This window comes from Mus caroli, chromosome 18 (assembly GCF_900094665.2).
Source record: "Mus caroli chromosome 18, CAROLI_EIJ_v1.1, whole genome shotgun sequence".
In the NCBI taxonomy this organism is placed as follows: domain Eukaryota; kingdom Metazoa; phylum Chordata; class Mammalia; order Rodentia; family Muridae; genus Mus; species Mus caroli.
In genome coordinates, this window is record NC_034587.1 from 73562116 (window position 1) to 73581711 (window position 19596).

General features: G+C 48.9%; 1 protein-coding gene across 2 annotated transcripts in view; it reads left to right on the plus strand.

The window, feature by feature from the left end:
- The window catches only part of St8sia5 (ST8 alpha-N-acetyl-neuraminide alpha-2,8-sialyltransferase 5), a 68244-nt gene that overhangs the window by 23754 nt on the left and 24894 nt on the right, over positions 1 to 19596 (plus strand). The window contains exon 2 of one of the 2 annotated variants that reach the window (XM_021150930.2): positions 1022 to 1129. The exons of the other annotated variant lie outside the window; for it this stretch is intronic. Coding sequence (XP_021006589.1) covers positions 1022 to 1129 — 108 coding nt within the window. The remainder of the gene's footprint in view (positions 1 to 1021; positions 1130 to 19596) is intronic. 2 annotated transcript variants of the gene reach the window in all.

Sequence of the window (19596 nt, forward strand, 5' to 3'; positions counted from 1 at the left end):
AGCAAAGGGCTCTCCAGCCCCAGGTGAACACAGTACAAGCTGGAGAAAGCTTGTCCCAAAGTACTTAGGAGGGCGTCCCCTTTTATTCTTAGCCACTTTACAAAGCTGGTCAGTTCCCTCTCTTGAACAGCACACTCCCTACCAGGCCAGAGGCTCAGTCTGGGCAGAGCTGCACCATGGTTCCAGAGCACCAGTGGGGCCCTTCAGGGTACCAGCAGCTCTGGATGCAGAATCCCTTTCTATGAGCCAGCTTCCCCAAGAGCAAGCCTACTGATGTCCATGGGGTATGTGGAAAGGGGACCTGGGTGTGTGCAGCTTTGTGTGCCTAACTGCTTCTTATGTATGCTTAATGCAGTCCCCCTGCTTTGGGTGCCATCTCACATGCCCACCCCTGTCTATTCCTGATCCTTCTGTAGTTGTGTCCTGAGAACGGATCAACTTGTTGCAGGCCACTAGGACGCTGCTCTCTCTAGCCCGAGTTCGTCACCCACCTGCTTGCTGTCTCTCAGGACTGTTTCTGGTCCCTTCTGTTACCTCTTCTCCATGCTCACATTCTCGCTCGTTGCTTTGCTACCATTGTCGTAAGGCTGGGGAGGGTGTTGGATACACGTGTGCTCAGTCTGTCATCTTAAACCAGAAGTGAGAATCCTCATATGGTGGATTAAAATCCTCCAAGTTGTGTCTGGCACAGTACTGGGGATAGAGTTCTTTTCACTTCACTCTCTAGAACTAGGAACTGAGGGACAACACACACAGGAGTCAGGAGAGCGCTGTGACTTTAGTCCTAGTGAGCCTCTGTTTCCTTACTTGTAAAAATGTGCACTTTGCTGTGTGGAAAGGATGGGAGTGAGGGAAGGATGCAGCAGAATGAAGGTAACATGATGTCTTACGACCACCATCCCCTTGATTTGGATTATCACCATCTTCTCCATCTAGTGTATAATTAAAATGGACAGAATGCGACTCTTAGGTCTAACCCAACGTACCAGTGTGTATATCCATTGCCTCATTTTCTTGCCAGAGGCTTCCAGTTTGGTTGGCAGAGGGGCGACCAACAGGCCAATTGGACTGGGCTCTTTAATGACAGCGACAGCCCAACAGAGCAGAACATCACTGGCTCCAGCTCCAGGTACAGACCCCAGTGAATGGTGGGGGAAGGGGAAGCCCAACTGGAGGGGACTCTGAAGCCCCTACCTCATTGCCTGTCCCTAGAGCTGTCCTCAAGGGGAGGAGTGCCTTGATCTTCACTTCCACAGATCACCACATTTGGGGTCCTCCGTCCATCCTTTGAGGGGTGAGTGGATATGAGGAACAAGGGATAGGACCCTACCCTAACCCTGTGAAGATACTGGCCTTTTGGGTAAGGTGGGATGGGAACTCTGGGCCTGAGCCCCCATTAATATGTGGGAACAAGAGCTGTGTCTATAAGGCAGAAATTTCAGAACTTGAGTTGGCAAGTGCTTGTGTGTGAGGGAGGGTGTGGTGACATCAGGGGATTGGATAAGGGGTTCCCTGCTTCTTTGAGGTTCGCTGCCCAGACACAGAGGTTTCCCCATGGCCAGGGTAGAACAATCTCTTTCAAGACGACACTGCGCCGTAACATTCCTACTATCTTCTCCTGTTATTCCTTCTTCATCTATTGCAACATTTAAAGCTAAGGTCAGGAACTCAGGGCCCTTCTGCTGACATGGAGAGGAGCTCGACAGTGTTTGTTGAGTGGATAAAAGCAGAATATCCTTAGGTGAACACATTTTTGCAAAGAGGGATTATGTGGCCAAGACGGGATGCTTTCTCTGTTGGGAGCTGTGCATGGCAGGAACCAGGGCCTGATTAAGTTGTTTTGTCCTTTGATTGCTCTCTCCCCACCCAGTATGAACTGTCAGGTCTGCTTCCCTGAGATTTCTTTGCTGTTAGTCTTGACCTTAATCATTGAATCGACCTTGGAGAGAAGAGATGATGAGCTTTGCAGGGCCCCAAACAAGCCTGCCTTTGTCAAAACTTCGGGAAAGTAAAGTAAGGCTACAGTGTCAGAAAGCAAGTGGGCATCTGTCGACAGGGCAACCCCAGGTGTGCCAGATGGGCACACACCATGGTCAGACTTCAAGAATCTGATGCCTGTCTCTCAGGACCAGAGTTCTTCCTTACTGTGGGCAGTGGGAGCATGGGAAGTAGAGCAGGGTCCTGGATGTCCTGGGACAGTGAGTGTACCAAAGCTGTCTTTCAGGTGATTGGTCATTTGCCATGTCCTGCCCACTTAGATGTGAGGAGGTCTAGGTAAATGAGTAGGTGCCCATCTCCCTGAGAAGCTTCATAGGAGAGATAGATACTTGAGAAAGACCTGGGACAGAGAATACTGGAGTGAGCAGGATGGACAGGCCCAAGGAGGCTGTTTCTGGATAGACGTTCTCAGTCAATAGCTGAAGCCATTGAATAGTGCATAAATTTGATCGTTACTGTGACCAATACTTGGCAGAAATAACTTAAAGGAGAAAAGATTCACTTACTCATCCTTCCTTCCTTCCTTCCTTCCTTCCTTCCTTCCTTCCTTCCTTCCTTCCTTCCTTCCTTCCTTCCTTCCTAGGCTTCAGTTCATCATAGTTGGTAGGGTTTGGCAGAGCAGTAACAGGAGAGAGCCTGGGCTCTCAAGGACATACCCGTAGTGGTATACTTCCTCTGAGCAGGGCCTCACCTTCCACAGGTCTATACCACCTACCGATATCCCATTCAAAATTTGAATCCAGGGATGGATGAAACCACTCAAAGGTCAGAGTCCTCAAAATCTTATCTCTGGAAAGGGTCTCACAGACACAACCAGAGGTGTGTGTGCTCATATGCGCTTCTCAACCTAATAAAGTTGGCAACCAAGATTAGCCATTCATGAAAATGTACACACAATACTGTTGGTGTACTTACTGTGCTTAAGAGCCACGGATTGGCCATCGACTGTCCCTTGGCAGCCCAGGGGCCCTTGGCTTGCCTTGTGTTTACACGGGAAGAGCTGTGGTCCCAAGGCCAGCATGGTAGCCCCAAGGCCTGAACGTGATGTGTGGCCATGCTGCTCCACTCAGACCATTCTGCCTACCTCAGAACATCTGCCCACTTGGTTTCTGACACTGTCACCACAGGTTTACCATTTCAAAGCTTAGATAAAAGCTCTGTCCCTAAATTTTCCATCTGCCAGCATCTTCTCTTCCTTATCCTCATCCTATTTCTCTACCTCCCTCCCCTTCTCCCCCCTCCTTCCCCTTCTCCTCCCCTCCCGCCCCTTCTCCTCCCCCCCTCTCCTCCCCTTTCCTCAAATGGAGCCATCTGCCTTTCTCTCATTTCCTGTCATCTTTCTTGGCCCACATTTCTTCCTCCTTTCCTTCTCATCTCCCTTGCTCCCTATTTTTCTCTACTTTATAACTACTTTAAACTTTATAAGTTTATAACTTTTAAACTTTATAACTACTTTATAACTTAGAGCTCCCCCTTTCCCTCACCTTTGACTCCTCAGGGGTGGAGACATGGCTAAAGTCTGTTTACTTCTGGAATCCAGAGGCTCTTTAAGCCAGCAACTTTACACCCCACCCCACCCCTGAACCTATTTTCTTTTGGAGAGCTGCCATCTGACCAAGTGTCAGAATAAGTGTCTTGAGCACACCCCTCTCCCCCACAACTTTGAGGAACAATTCCAATTTCAAATCTCAACTTTCGTCTATTCTTAAAAGGCGTGTTTGCTCCTCCTGCTCAGACAGTAACTGTGGGCTTGCTCTGAGTTTCTTACTACATTCCCTTGTGCCGAGTGGTGATGGGTATGGGTACAGAATGACTCCAACTAAGTCCCCCTGCTTCTTCTTATTTGTGAGGGTCAGAACAACAATATCTAATAACCAGGACGGTGACAATCAGAAGCTTTGACCACAGACCTGTGCATAACACTTGAGCCACTGCTGCCACCCTCCCCAGTGTGAAAGGCTGTATTTGATGTATGCGGTTCTAACATGGGAAGAATGAATAACGTAATCAGAACCAGGCCCCAGATGGGAGATTTCTCACCTGGATGAATGAGCAGCTTGTGCCAGCTTGAAATGTGCTGGACAGCTCCCCCGGCAGCAGCTTTCCAGCCTCCACGGAGGACTTACTTAAAAAGGACAGATGTCATGTGCGTCATCCCAGTTAACAACTTTGTATCTGGGATATAGAATATCTTTGTGGCATTATACACCTACTGAATAATTCAGTGCCTGCCATATTTTATCCTCTATAGTCATGTGGTATGTAGAAGCGTTGGTGCAGCCTGTTAGCATTTTATTATTAACGGGGATGGGGAGGAAGTCAGGAGGAGCCAACTATAACCATATGATGATGAGGAGGAGGAGCACGCCAGATCACAGTTTCCAGGAGTCCCAAGGAAGAGAAGAAGCCCGTCTGAAAAAGTCCAAGCACAACCACAAAGAGAATCCTGGCTGATAGTGCTCACTGGGGCTGCGGTCAGATCTAGTGAGACACACACCAGGAGAAACTGGACTGAGCTGGGAAGTCTCTATCATACGATATACACGAGCATACAGCTTTATGAAGTTCAACTCAGGTCTATGAAATATTGCCCAGTAAGAATCCCCAGGGGGACTGCTTTAGTGTGCAGAATGGAGTGGCTGTTAACCAGCAAACATTAAGTGAGTGTTTAGCCCAAGCAGAGGGGTCTTTGAAAATGGTTCCTGTTCCGATTAGGAGTGTATGTTTCTATCTCCTCGGCTAGTAGTGGTGAGCCCTCTTATCGTTTCCAGCACATGGGTGGTACCTGCCATAGCAGGTGCTCAATAGATGGTGGCAGCGCAGGAGGAGGAGTGAAGGGGGAGGTGGGGGCTAATGGTAAGACAGAAAACTCCAGCTCCTCCGTTTCCAGACATGCCCTCTGGATTCGACTTTGTCATCTCCCAATGCCGTCTTTAAAAAGTTATTCCTTCACAGGCTGGAACTATCAAAGATCATCTCTTGGGAAGAGCAGACGAATAGATACCCAGAGGGTCCTGGGATCCAGGATAGAAAAGAGGAAACTGAAAGCCAGGGGTAGGGGGTGTGTAAGAAGCAGAAAGAGAAGAGTCGGTGAGGGTGGGCTATAGAAATGCCTGTGGTAACTGACTGAGAAACCCTTCCAAACGCTTCCATGCCTGTCACCAGACATGGTAATTCTGGGAGGTGGGCCAAGGACCTTGTCTTTTTTTCTTTTTTTCTTTTTTTCTTTTTTCTTTTTTCTTTTTTCTTTTTTTGGTGAGCTGTGTGCCTTGGCTCCTCTAGCCTACCTATGTGTCTGACCCCAGCTGCTCTGGGAAGGTAGCTGTCTCCTTGTTGGTTGACCACTCTGCCTTGTAGGGTGGGCAACATGGGATCCAATTCCTCATACCATCTCAGGGAAAATCCCCACCCCAGTTCCCACTCACACTAGTGCTGAGGGCAGCTAAGGCAGGAGACCCTCCCTCCTCCAGGAGCTGTCCATCATCCATGGCTGACCCACCTCCAGGAGCTGTCCATCACCCATGGCTGACATCATGGTCTAGAGTGACAGCCCAGGGGCCTCCCTCAGTGCTGTGGCCATCTCTTCCTTGGGTCTCTCTGATAGCCCAGTACACTTGACTTCCTTTCAGTTCCTTTCCGCCTGCTCTAGAGGCAGTTTCTACCATCACGCACATGGAATTCCCTGAAAATTGCACACATGTGCTTCTGAGTCTTCTCAGACACCCCCAGTCCTCAAGGTTTTTCACCATGGAGACCTACACATGCATCTTGGGGAACCTCTGGATCCTTGAGCCCTGGATGCAGCCTGATCTCATTGGTTCCTCTTGGCTTCTACACCAACCTTGGCCCTCCATTCTAACAGGATGGCCAGAGGAAGAAATGAGAGGTGACCCAAGAAAGACCACCTGAGGTCTAAGGCAGAGCTAGTCTGACTGATGCCGCCACGCTGCCAGTGGCTAGACACTGTTTTTCTTGCCTTACTAGTTTCTAGACTGTGGAAGATGGAGGGTGACTGCCACCATAGCCCATAAGAGATCTGAGAGAACCAGTTGGATGTCAGAGGCCAAGGTTGAGATCAGCCACATGTGTGTCTAGCAAGTCCTGTGGAGCGTAGGAGAGGAATTGTCCTGTTTTATGACTGGAAGGAACTTGACCGAATCCAGTTCTGTCCTTTAATATGTGGCTTGTTCCCTAATTGTTCCGAGACAATGTATAATTAGGCACTAAGCTGTGGGATGCTGGCGGCAAGCACACTGGGAGTTTAGCGTGAAAGTCAAAGGCACTGCCCAGAGTGGGTGAGACTTGGCTTGGATCTGGAGGACCCTGTCTACAGCTTACCATCACTGGGGTGTAGCTGTATGTCAGACATTAATTTGCTGATCACATTCTGTGAATTACTGCTGGGTGAAGTCTTACCCTGGCACCTTTGTGTTGGGCACTATTACGATGCCACGTTACAGGTGAGGGGACTGAGTCACCTCCAGGTGGTATTCGGTGGTGGTGGGGGGGCAGCTCACCTGGGTAATCCTGACTCTGGAGCCCCAGCACTGGTGGGAGGTGTGGGAAGGATTCTTCATCTGAGTTGTGGGCTGGTCACCCATGATGGTAAATGCCTCTTACGTGTCCATCCATACATCTCTCCCTGCTCTTGACTGTTGGGCTAAAATAAAAAGAACATATGGGTTTAAGTAGACCGCCTCTCTGCATGTTTCCCAAGAAGGATACATATAGAGAGACAGTCTACTTTAATCCAAATATGGGAAAACTCATTTCCTTTAGGTTCATTTACTCCCTCCCCCATCTCTTTCCCACTTTTTTTTAAAAGGTGGGTACAGTGAACTTTATTGATGGTATTGAAAATAGTAGGACTCCCTAGGCCCATCTCATTATTCTGAGGGTCTGTGGATGCTGAGTGTTGAGGGCTGAGTTGGGGTGGGGACTCCTCAGTGGCCTATGGCCTCTCTCATGCTCTCAGTGCCCTTGGCTTTTTACTCCTTGAGGCCATGTAGGCCATGAGGTCCACCACCCTGATTCTGTAGCCATATTCATTGTCATTCCAGGAAGTGAGCCTTACAAAGTTGTCATTGAGAGCAATGCTAGCCCCAGCTTCAAAGGTGGAGGAGTGGGAGATACTGTTGAAGTCTTCAGCATAGCCCAAGATGCCCTTTAGTGGGCCCTCGAATGCCTGTTTTACCACCTTCTTGATGCCGTCATACTTAGCAGTTTTCTGCAGGTAGCATATCCATTCCATGACAGACACACTGTGGGTAGAAACATGGAAGGTCATGCCAGTGAGCTTCCCATTCAGCTCTGGGATGACCTTGCCCACAGCCTTGGCAGTACCAGTGGATACAGGGATGATGTTCTGGGCAGCCTCACAGCCATGACGCCACAGCTTTCCAGAGGGGCCATCCACAGTCTTCTGAGTGGCAGTGATGGCATGGACTGTGGTCATGACACCTTCTATGATGCCAAAAATGTCATGGATGACCCTGACCAGAGGGTGTTAAACAGTTGGTGCTGCAGGAAGCATTGCTGACAATCTTGAGTGAGTTTGTCATCCATCTCATGGTTCACACCCATCACAAGCACTGGGGCATCAGCAGAAGGGGTGGGGATGATAACCTTTTTGGCCCCACACTTCAAGTGGCTCCATGATGGTGGGGAGACTTGGTAGACTCCACACACACTCAGCACCAGCATCGCCCTATTTGATGTTAGTAGGATGTCATTCTTGGATGATGAGCACAGCCTTCCCATTGATGACATTCTTAGCCTTGACTGTGCTGTTGAACTTGCCATGGGTAGAGTCATACTGGAACGTGTAGACCATTTAGACCATGTAGTTGAGGTCAAGAATGGAGTCATATTCACTTTACCAGATAAGAAGGCAGCCCTGGTAACCAGGTGCCCGATACAGCTAAATCCATTCACTCCAACTTTTACCACTATGTAAATGTCTACTTGATAATCAAAGTGGGGAGCACTTCTAGTGACCCCCCAATTAAAAGCTATAGATTCACCTAGAAGCTCCACACACCCTCCTAGTATCTAAGGGCCAAGGCTGACACTGCACAAGAAGATGTGGCTGTCTCTAGAAGAGGAAGGAGCTGAGAGCCTCCTTCCCACTGTTGTGTTCTGTTCTCCCCTCACTTTTCAGGGGGGGGGGTATTTTTTTTTTATGATCCCCTGACCTCTGAGGTTAGAATTTTCTCAATTGTTATGGAAAATCCCTGTCTCAGTCTGCACCTGGGGGTTCCGCATTTCAGAATAACCCCACACCCAAGGTGGAGCTTCAGGTGTAGCAGTGGGCTTGGATACTGGGCAGCAGCCCTCCCACATGGCCACCCTTCCATTCTGCCTCCTGTAAGAGTGCCTGTCCCTTGGGGTAGTTTGAGATGCAGGTTGGCTTAGTGCAAATCTTTCTGATGGATTTTCACTTCTTTGAAAAAAAAAATAAAGTGGGCACAGAAGAGAGACAGATCTCTTGGGTTGCATCCAAATGAGAAGAATTTGGAGACGTGGCCTTGACAGAACACGCCTGGCTGGGTGCAGGGGAAACACACAGCAAAGCAAATATGGTGTCTCCCCCCTTCCATCCTACGAACCTGATGTAGGCCTCCCACGCCTGACAGTATCAGGCTTCAGGCAGATGAGGTTGGTGGTGGAAGTGGAGGCTATGCCAGGAGGCTCTTAGGATAGTGTTGCTGTATGGGCTTCCAACCTCTGAGATTTGATAACGAGTCTCAGAAGAGTCGCCTAGGCTTGTGGGGCTTCTGTACTCATGCATTCACTCTATGAAGTTTTTGCACCTCTGTTTCTGCTTCTGTAAGTTGGCATTAAGTCAACTGTTGAGCAGATAGGAAGGAGGCCCAGTCACATGCTTGGAACATGCCAAGGACCCTGAGCTTAAATAGTGCACACAAATAAGCTCACCACAGCTTGCTTTGCCTCATGCAGGCATTGCTGAGGCCCCCTGATCCCAGCTTTGCCCCTGACCCAGGGCATTGTCTTGGAGATGTAGCTCCCATATTTGGGCCATGTCTCCTTAAAACGGAAGGGGAAAGCCTGAGTGAACTTTCCAGTGTCATTAGTCTCCATTGACTGCCTTTGGAGGTCATGAAGCCAAGCAATGCATTCCAAGTCTCCCGCTGGCTTTGCCGACGCCTCTTCATGCGAGTCTTGTCGGTACTGGTTGTCTTAGGTTACTTCTCAGGGACTCTAAGGCTGCTTTTGTCAAAGCCACCAGGTCACTACTGAAACCCATACAGGTACCCAGTGGGTGATCTCTTGTTGTCAGAAAGCCAAAACTCCACCCAGAGATCTTGACAGACCACTTAAGCATCACTTCCATGAGGGGCCATGAAGCTGGGTCGCACACGGACAGACCATGGCTCATTTCACCCAATCACCTCTCCCCACACCTTAAGTCCTGCTGCTTCTTTATCCCACAGGTACCTCCATACCCTACCCTTGGGGAGGCACGCTATACACCTGTTCCCCCATCTTCACGTTTACTCCCCAGAGTCACCTTGTGAATGTGACTCTCCATTACAAAACTCACAGTTTCAGTGACTGTCTCATTCTGCAGCAGGTGAAACAGGGCTGGCTCGGTGACAACCCCTCTGATGAAGTAGTTCCTACCACAGCAGCCAGCTCCCAGGCACCCTGTCCTGCCCTTCCCCCACCCTCACCCTCTCCCTCCTTCCTCCCTCATGGTTCTGCACTTCTCGCCTGCTCCACTGTCTCTGAGGACTTGACAAAGGCAGGAGGACAGAGAGAAATGGAGAATGGAAGGAAAAGGAGGCAGGGGCTGGGCCAGGAAGCCAGTGTCTACTTGATAATCAAAGCGGGGAGCACTTCTAGTGCCCCCCCAAATTAAAAGCTATAGACTCATCTAGAAGCTCCACACACCCTCCTAGTTTGGTGGATACCAAGACTGTCACTGGGGGTTCATCAAGCTGGTTGGAGGCCATCCTCTATTGAGGGCTTTCATGTTAGAAGTCCTTCCTCTCACTGAGTGTGAACCCCTTCCTTGTGCTCAGCTAGGACCTTCAGTTTGCTTTTTACTGCTCCACAGAACACTGATGACCATGCGTCCCTGTCTGCAGCTGCCCCCCAATGTGTTGGAAAACATTGCATTGCCTCTTCTTCCCTGCCCTGGAACCCAGTCTCCAACATTCCCTTCCCCAGCTCGACTTTCCCTCAAGACTTCATGGTTGCCATTGCCCGCCCCACCCCAGTCCTACCTTAATTGACACATGCCCACAAAGCGTTATCTGGTATGGTCAAAGTCACTGAGACTTATAAACAGTCAGACCAGTGCCACCTATGCTTCTTCCCTGTCCCTTGTGTCCTGGAAAGGCTCTTGGTCCCCAGGCTCCACGTCCTAGTTTTTCCTCTTTCTTGCATACCTTTCTTCTCAGTCTAACCTCAGGTCTGTCTTTCCCCCTCCCCACCTCTAAGAGCTCATGGTGTATCCTTGTCCGTCGGGTCTGTAGTGCGTGTTTGCCCTCTGCTGTGTATCCCATTTGCACCAGACTCTTACCTGTTGCTTCTCACCCTCTGTCTCAGTCAGGGGTTCTATTCCTGCACAAACATCATGACCAAGAAGCAGTTGGGGAGGAAAGGGTTTATTCGGCTTACACTTCCACACTGCTGTTCATCACCAAAGGAAGTCAGGACAGGAACTCAAGAGGTCAGGAAGCAGGAGCTGATGCAGAGGGATGTTCCTTACTGGCTTGCTTCCCCAGCCTGCTCAGCTTGCTTTCTTATAGAACCCAAGACTAGCAGCCCAGGGTTGGCACCACCCACCATGGGCCCTCCCACCCTTGATCACTAATTGAGAAAATGCCTTACAGCTGAATCTCATGGAGGCATTTCCTCAACTGAATCTCCTTTCTCTGTGATAACTCCAGCTTGTGTCAAGTTGACACACAAAGCCAGCTAGTGCACCCTCTGATGGCTGAAGGTCACAGTGAACACTCCTTGGCCACTCTGTGTAGACAAGGAAGGCCCAGCAGTTACTGTAGATTTTGTTCTTCCAAGTACTGAATCTTACCACATCCTTCAGGGTTCATCTCTGCACTATTGCTTGGGTTGGCCTCCCCTACCTCTTGCTTACAACCTCGGTGCTGTGCACTATCTCCTTACACTGTTGAGTTATTTTCTCCTCTCAGAACCCCCTTGGCGGCCAGTGTGAACTTTTAAATCAAATTATGTTGTCCCCTGCCTAAATGCTTTTCAAGTTCCTGCCCTGCATGGTGACCCATGACCCAGCCTTTCTGATGCTGCCACCCTGGTCCCAGTCATCCTGTCTGCTGCTGTACCTACAGCCGGCCAGTTCTTGCTGTGTATACCTGTTGTGCATCTGCGGAGGGCTACACCCCTCTCCCCTCTTCACTGTCAGGAGAAGCCTTCACTGACCCCTCAGTCTCAGATTCCCTCCAGTCTCCTGCCTGCTTTGTGTTTGTTTGAGCACGCATCCTTAATTGCTACTATGTTGAGAAGCTCCTTAAGTGGCTGGTTGATCACTGCTAGGGGTGGAATAGCCTGGCATACATGAAGGCTCAACAAGCCTCCAGTGAGTGGAAGAGGTAAGCCTTCCTGACCCCTGAGGAGTACAGGCAGGTCATGAGGAGTCATGTTTAAGTCATGTCTAGGAGAGATGGAGATGTGCCCAGGGGAAGTTGGCGCAGAGAAGGGAGGGCAGGAAGGTGGCCTGGAGATGCTGAGCAGGTAGACCTCTGATGGAAGTAAATTGGAAGACATCCCAGACCCAGAGTTGGATACCAGTGAAACAGGCAGAAGGAATTACAGCCTGTGCCAGGGTGGAGACCAGGGCCACCACAGAGGCAAAGATTTGGAGGGAGATAAAGGAGAAGGAGATGACTCAGGTGCAGCTCTGGGTAGCACTAGGAGATGATGACCAAAGCCCAGTAAGGTCAGGGAGACCCCAATCGTGGACATGTTGAGCAGTCAGGGCTAAGCTGGACCTCAGCAGGAGCGCTTTCAGGGTCCCCTGGATTGGCTTAGAAAAGGTCACGTTACAGGGACTGTGCTGGCTGTCAGGTCAAGGGCTGCATCTGGGAAAGGGGACATGGGGTCTCTGAGTTTGTTATTGCTTTGTTATTGCTCCTTACCTGCCCAGACCCCAACAATGGCAGTAACGACAGGCCCAGCCTTTGCACAGTGGTGTGGTAGAACAGGCTGACCATGGGAATATCCAGAGCTACTTCCAGAACAGCTAAATGTAAGCTTTTATTTAGTTAGCTTATTAGCTTATTATTTTTGCAGTATTTGGGGTTAGATGTAGGACTTTGCACATGCTAAGCAACTATTCAACTATTAAACTATACTCACAGCCTTCTTTTACCTTAATTAAAAAAAAATTGAGTAGATTCTTCCTAAGTTTCCCCAGCTGGCCTTGAAGTGACTCTGTAGCCTACATAGGCCTTGAGCTTGGGATCCTCCTGCTTCAGCCTCCCTCAGAGCTGGGTTTGTAAGTCTGTGCCACCAGGTCTGCATCATGAAGCCTGCTGCTTTTTAGCCTTTAGGCCTTTTAGCTGCAGTGATTCCTGGCATAGGGAAATCACATCCCAAAGAGAACAGGTTAAGTCAAAGATTGCTGAGCAGACACGGAGGGGCCCTGCGATGCCTCCTTCCCACAGTCAGTCACAGCCTTTGATAGCTGGTGGTAGGGAGCCCTGAGCCCCTCTGCACCGATCTGAGGACACTTACAGCCCCGGTACTTGTCAGTCTCCAAGTGCTTTCTGCTGATGGGGCATGTGCTTGCTCTAGACAGCAGCTGTTCTTGTGCTGGAAATAGCACGGATCTTGCTGAAGGGCTGTCGCCTTTGGGAGAGAAGGGGGCTGCTTACTGACAAAGCCCCCAGGGAGCCTTCGCTGTCAGAGTGTGTGTGTGTGGGGGGGGGAGGGGGGAGGAATGTGCTGAAGTGATGGAGACCCTGGGGTTCTGGGTGCTGTAATTTCCTAGTTGGATGGCCTTGGGCAAGTGGCCTTGCTGATTGCAGCCTGAATTTCAAGCAAGTCTCATTGGGCTGCTAAGAGAATTAAACCAAACAGTTCAAGGATCTAGGAGGAGGCTGCCTCTCACAGCTGGGCAGGATGAGAATCAGGTGGGGTTGAGACCCAACCCATTCTCTCCCCAACAGACCGTGTTGCTGGGATGTGACTTAACTCATGGTGTTGGAGGACTTGCTAATATTTTGCATGGAGGTCAACACAGGCTAGTAGTGTTTCCATGAGAGTGGAATCACTCTACAGTTCTCTTACAATGCCCTAGGCAGGACAGGACAGGACAGGACAGGACAAAAAGGGTCCAGACTGGTAGGCTGTGGCAGCTTCCCTTCCTCCTGTCCATGGTAGGTGGTGAAGTCTACCAACTCTGTCCTTACATGACACAGGAGAGCTCCCCTGGGCTTCTGGGTTCTTACATGCAGCTGGTGGGATGTGCTTAGAAAGAAAATGTAGTGGCCCTATCCCACACCGACCAGTGGTTTGTGAAGCAGAGGGCCTGGAGTTATGTGGCTACCCTACCACCCTGGGAAGAAGATGCCACCCTGGACAGACTGAATGAACAAGGGGAACCTCTGTGAGTGACTTTGTAAGGAAAGAGATGGTTGGAACAGATTAGCTGGTCAGCTCCAACCTGCTCAGAGGGGCCTCCTTTCACAAAACTGGAGCCGTCGTGTGGGTGAGGGTAGGAAAGCTACACCCACCCACCCAGAGCGTTCATGCTTTCTTCAATTGTTTTCTCGTGAGGTTGCCACCTGCTGAGTGGGCAGTTGGAGCTGGCCAGCTCAGCCCCACAAAGGTCCCCAAAGCACAGGGACAGAGACAGGATGGATGCAGCTAGAGCCAGCTTCAGCTTCGTGGCTGGAAGTCAAATGGTGTTGGAGAGGAGCAGGGTTTCTGACATGGCTCCCAGGCTATTTATACCTATAGATACTGATCGTGGTGCCAGTTCCCTCTCCTCTGAGCTGAGTAGAGATAGTCTTTCCGGAATGGAAAGAAGAGCTGGTGACTCACTTGCTTACAAAGGCTGGGGAGTCTGAGAAGGCGGAGGGATGCTTTGGTGAGATTCCTCGCGGACAGGCGAAGCCCGAGCTATTTATAGTGGGGAGGAGGGGGCCTGTTAACTTAAAAGCAAAGAACGTTTATCAGCAATTTTCAATAGTTAAAGAATCATAATGCCACTGCAGGAAACAACTCAGAAAAGGCATTTTAAAAGCTATCTCCATCCCCAAACTCTGAGAGGTCCCAATAGCATCTCACCGCAAGCTATGCCCTCCCCCGGATACTATCACATGTAATTCTCTCTGCAGGTCACGGTTGGGTCCTTGCACGTTTTGCCTCTCACTCTCATGTGGGCTTCTTCCCTAACACACAAGTATGTGAGAATCCCTTCTGTGGATTCAGAGTGCTCCCAGTTTGCACATCTTCCTCTAGATGTACCCCTTAGGCTTCCTGTCATGGCTGCCCATCTTGGGGGTCCAAGTGTGGCAGTGTTTCTTGGAATTCTGTGTCACCAATACGTCATTAGTAGAGACCAGGCTGGAACAGCACACCCTCAAAATCAGATCTCCTCAAGCGTAGGAGGAAGAAGCAAGAACTGTTAATTTTCTTTTCCTGATGAGATTTCAGATCATCATGGGGCAGTTTGGATGACGTGGCCAGAGGTGTTTCAGGGACCCAGGAACTGTGTTAGGTGGAGGAGGGAGAGTCTGAGAATGGCTCTGCTTTGGTTGTATGGCATGACAGGCATTCCTAGGTTTGTCATGGTCTCTAGTAACCCTGAGAGGGACAGTCACTTCTCTGCTGGGCAGAAGCCAGGGGTCAAGATTTCTGAAATACTTTTCTTGAATTAGGGTCTTACTATGTACCCTGGCTGGGCTGGAACTTACAGAGATCCAGCCTCTCATGTCTGGGATCTAAGTGTGTGCCACTGCACCCAGCAATAACACAGTCTTCACACCTGTGGTGCTTAGCAGGGGCAGGGCGACCAAGGACACATAACACCCAGGCAGGACTTGGCATGGGCCATAGCCATTGGGAGGCGGAAGGAGGTTTGGTAAGCTCAGCAGAAGGCAGTGTCACCAGAGCAGATGGTAGAGAAACTTCTGTGTTATTCATCCCTGACTCAGCTCTGCTATCAACCAGCTGAGCAGAGAGAAGAGAGTGTGGCACTCCCTGGGTCTCCCTGTGGTATCTTCTGACAGCTTCAGTGGCAGGGCAGCGCGAGTGAGCACTTCTTACACTCCCTGTCTGTTAAGCTTTCCTGGAAGCGCCAACCATGTCATGTCAACTGTACAGACTGGATGCTGGGGCTAGAAATGACACAGCTAAAATGGCCATCGTGGTTCATTCATGCTACTGACACAGAATGCATAGATTCGGGTGCTTATAAGCAATGGAAATTAATTTCCATTTATTCCCAAATTTACTTCTAGAGTCCAAATTCCAACTGGGAGTCCAAATTTCATGGGAGCTCTGCTTCCTGGTTCATAGACAGTGTCTTCTTCCCATATCTTCATGTAGCTGAGGGGACGAAGTGGCTCAGTCCCATTTTATTAGGATATTTTATAAGGGCCGTATCTTATAAACATAGGGTGGAAAAAAAAAAGGACTTACCTCCCAATTGCATCACTTCAAGGTTTGAGATTTTGATTATGGATGCTAGAAGGCCATAGACACCCAAACGAAAGGAGTGGCCAGTAAGGAATGTGAGCCCAGTTCCAAAAACCTCCCAGCCTAAGAACCTGTAGGCACACGGCACAGGACCATTCAGAACTGTTCAGTTGCCTGTCTGAGTGATGTTGGGGATTCAGGAGAAAGAAGAACCAAATAAAGGCTGGAGGAAGAGGGAGTGATGGTTAGAGGAAGGAGAGGGGGAGGCTGGCTGGTCAGCTGGAAGATAGTGTCTTAGTTCAAACTAAGAGAGAAAAGAGACATAGAGAGGGGGAGTGACCCAGACAGCTTGTAGCCACTGGAGATCTGTCTGCAGGTCTCTAGCTCCCCAAAGACACTGAAGCAGTGACTCCCAAGCTTCCTAATCCTGCGGCCTTTAATACAGTTCCTTATGTTGTGGTGACCCCTAACCATAAAATTATTTCATTGATACCTCATAACTCTAAGTTTGCTACTGTATGGAATCCTAATGTATATATGATATACAGGATATCTGATATGTGACCCCCACAAAGGGGTTGAGACTCACAGGGTAAATCTGCTGCTCTAGGCTCTTGATTGTCTTTACAAAATTGTATCTAGAGCTCTTCTTAGCAGTCGAGGTTCATGACTTAACTCAACCTGTGGTTCCAAAGGCTTTAGTGACACCTGTAGTGTCTGGTTGCAAATAAGGTTGCTTGTGACAAGACATTAGACCTTACTTTCCGCCATGTGACTGGAAAACTACACAACTGTGAGCCAAGGTCATGGGTTTCTGTGTGGCCCCAGGCTTACCCCTTGTTCTTAGCTGGAGGCAATAGACTGCTTATCAGCTAGTTAAAGGAGACAGGGATTTGTAAAGGGCACTCCTAGCTCAGGATCTTTAAGAAAACTGAAGTGACTGAGTGTATTACTCAGTGTTCTGTAGTGGAACCATGGAATATAGAATGAACATAGTGAAAGAATGAATATATAGATAATAAAAAGGAGACTTATTAAAATGGCTTACAAGCTGCGATCCATCTTGTCCAACAATGGACAGTCCAAGAACCCAGTAGTTGTTCAGTCCACAAGGCTGAATGTCTCAGGGGGACTTCAGTATACATTGAACTTATGAAGAGGAAGAAGATTCTAATGTCAGTGAAGGAATTGACTGCCTGCGAGAGCTAGAGCAAGCAGGCACAGAGCAAAAGTTTTCTTCTTCCACATTGTTTACACGTACCATGTCCCAGTTAGGGTTACTGTTGTTATGATGAGACACCATGGCCAAAAGGAAAGGCTTACACTTCCATAACGTAGTCCATGTCTGCAGGAAATCAGAGTAGGAACTCAAGCAGGGATGGAACCTGGTGGCAAAGAGCTGATAGAGAGGCCATGGAGGGGTGCTGCTTACTGGCTTGTTCCTTTTCTTATAAATCCATATAAGAGTGATTACTAATAACCCCACAACACAGTCAATACAATACAAGGTTGCCTTGAAATCTCTTCTGCTGCTTTTATTAATCACAAGCTCTTAAATTTAGCTTCAGACAGATATTTTTGGACAAGGGCATAAAAAAGCCACATTCTTCTCCAAAATATCACGAGAACAGTTTTTAGGACACTTAGTCATCTTCTTCTTCTCTGAAACCTGTGGAGCCCAGCGTCATAATCTACACCTTTCTCAGCAGCATTGTCTTCCGTACTCCTCCTGGGATGACCCCATAAACCCCACTCAAAGTGGTCAACTGCTTTTCTCGTTCAAAGTCCCCAAATATTCCACACTTCTACAACAAATAGCATGGTCAGGCTTGCCACAGCAATACCCCACTCCTGGTACCAACTTCTGCCTTAGTCGTTGTTCTATTGCTGTGAAGAAGCTCCCTGATCAGGGCAGCTCTGATAAAAGAAAGCATTTGATTGGTTTTAATCCATTATCATCATGGTGGGTAGCCTGGTGGCATACAGGCAGGTACTGGAGAAGTAGCTGGGAGCTACATCTTGATACACACACACACACACACACACAGAGAGAGGCAGAGGTAGAGAAACAGAGAGAGACAGATAGAGACAGACAGACAGACAGAGACAGAGAAACAGACAGAGACAGAGAAACAGACAGAGACAGAGACAGATAGAGAGACAGAGACAGACAGACAGGCAGGCAGGCAGACTTTGGGCTTTTGAGACCTCATAGCCCATTTCCAGTAACACACTTCTTCCAACATGGCGTCCTCCCAATCCTTCTAATCCTTTCAAACAATTCCACTCCCTGGATGCTAAGCATTCATATATATGAGCCTCTGGGGCCATTCTTATTCAGACAGCCATATTTCACTCCCTGGACCCCATAGGCTTGTCTCCAAATCATACTTTAAAGTATGCATTCAGTCCAGTTTCAAAAGTCCCCACAGTCTATCACAGCCTGAACACTGTTTAAAAATTCAAAGTTCAAAGTCTCTTTGCAGGCTCAAGGCAATCTCTTATCTATCAACCCCTATAAAATAATAATAATAATAATAATAATAATAACAACAGCAGCTCAATACTTCCATCACAAAATGGCACAGGATGTACATTGCCATTACAAAAAGGGGGGAAGGGAGCACGGTGAGGGAGCACTGGAGCAAAGCAAGACTTCATACCAACAGGGCAGACTCCAAACTCTGCATTTCTACGTCTGATGTCAAAGTGCTCTTCAGATCTCCAGCTCCATCTCTCTCTTTTGGGCTGGTTTCACACCCACTCGGCAGCTCTCCTTGGCAGGTGTCCCACAACTCTGTCATCTCCAACATCTTGGGGGCTCCAAGTTAATCCAGGCTTCACCTTCACAGCATCACACAATGGCCTCTCCAGGCCTCCCTGCAGGACACCCCTAACACACGCCTGGCCACACGCCTGGCCTCGGCAGCTTTCCTTAGCCATGGAGGGAGATTCCACAAGCCCCCTTTTTATATCCTTGACTCCAAAGCCAGAGCTACATGCCTGGAGCTGCCAAGTTCTGCTGCTTAATGGGGCTGGAACTTGGCACCTTCCTTCAATTACATTCACATCAGCTTTCTGATATTGGTCACTTCCTTCCTGCTGAAGCTTGTCTTTCCACAAGCTGGAAGTTTAGCTGGTGAGGTCTTCTTGCTCTGAGGTCACCACTCCCTCTATTCCGTTTAGCAACAGGCTTTTCTTTAAACCTTTGGTCTCCTTAAACACTGGCCTTAGCTCCATTACAGTTCCTGCTGCTCCTCTTCTCCTCAAACTGTACATTTTGTATTGGAGTGGAATGTGGTGTTTTGAGTAAGAATGGCCCCCACAGGCTTATATATATGTGAATGCGTAATCACCTCAGAGTGGTATTATTTGAAAGAATTAGAAGGATTGGGAGATGAAGCCAGCCTTGTTGGAAGAAGTGTGTTACTGGGGACGGGTTTTAAGGTTTTAAAAGCCCATGCCAAGCCTAGAGTCAGTCAGTCAGTCAGTCAGTCAGTCTGTCTGTCTGTTTAAAAGCCCATGCCAAGCCTAGAGTCAGTCAGTCAGTCAGTCAGTCAGTCTGTCTGTCTGTCTGTCTGTCTGTCTGCCTGCCTGCCTGCCTGCCTGCCTATCCATCAAAATGTAGCTCTCAGCTACTGCTCCAGTACCTGCCTGTATGCCACTGGACTCTCTACCATGATAATAATGGATTAAACCTCTAGAACAAGTCCCCGATAAAATGCTTTCTTTTATAAGAGCCGCCTTGGTCATGGTGTCTCTTCATAGCAGTAGAGAGTGATGAAGACAGACCAGAAGGTGGGGTCCAGATTAAAGGTGGATCTTCCTTCCTCAAAAGATCCAGATTAAAAGTGGGTCTTCTAACATCAAATGATTTAATAAAGAAAAACCTCTCCCAGGTATACCCAGCCACTTGGATTTCAATTACTTCCAAATGTAGTCAGGTTG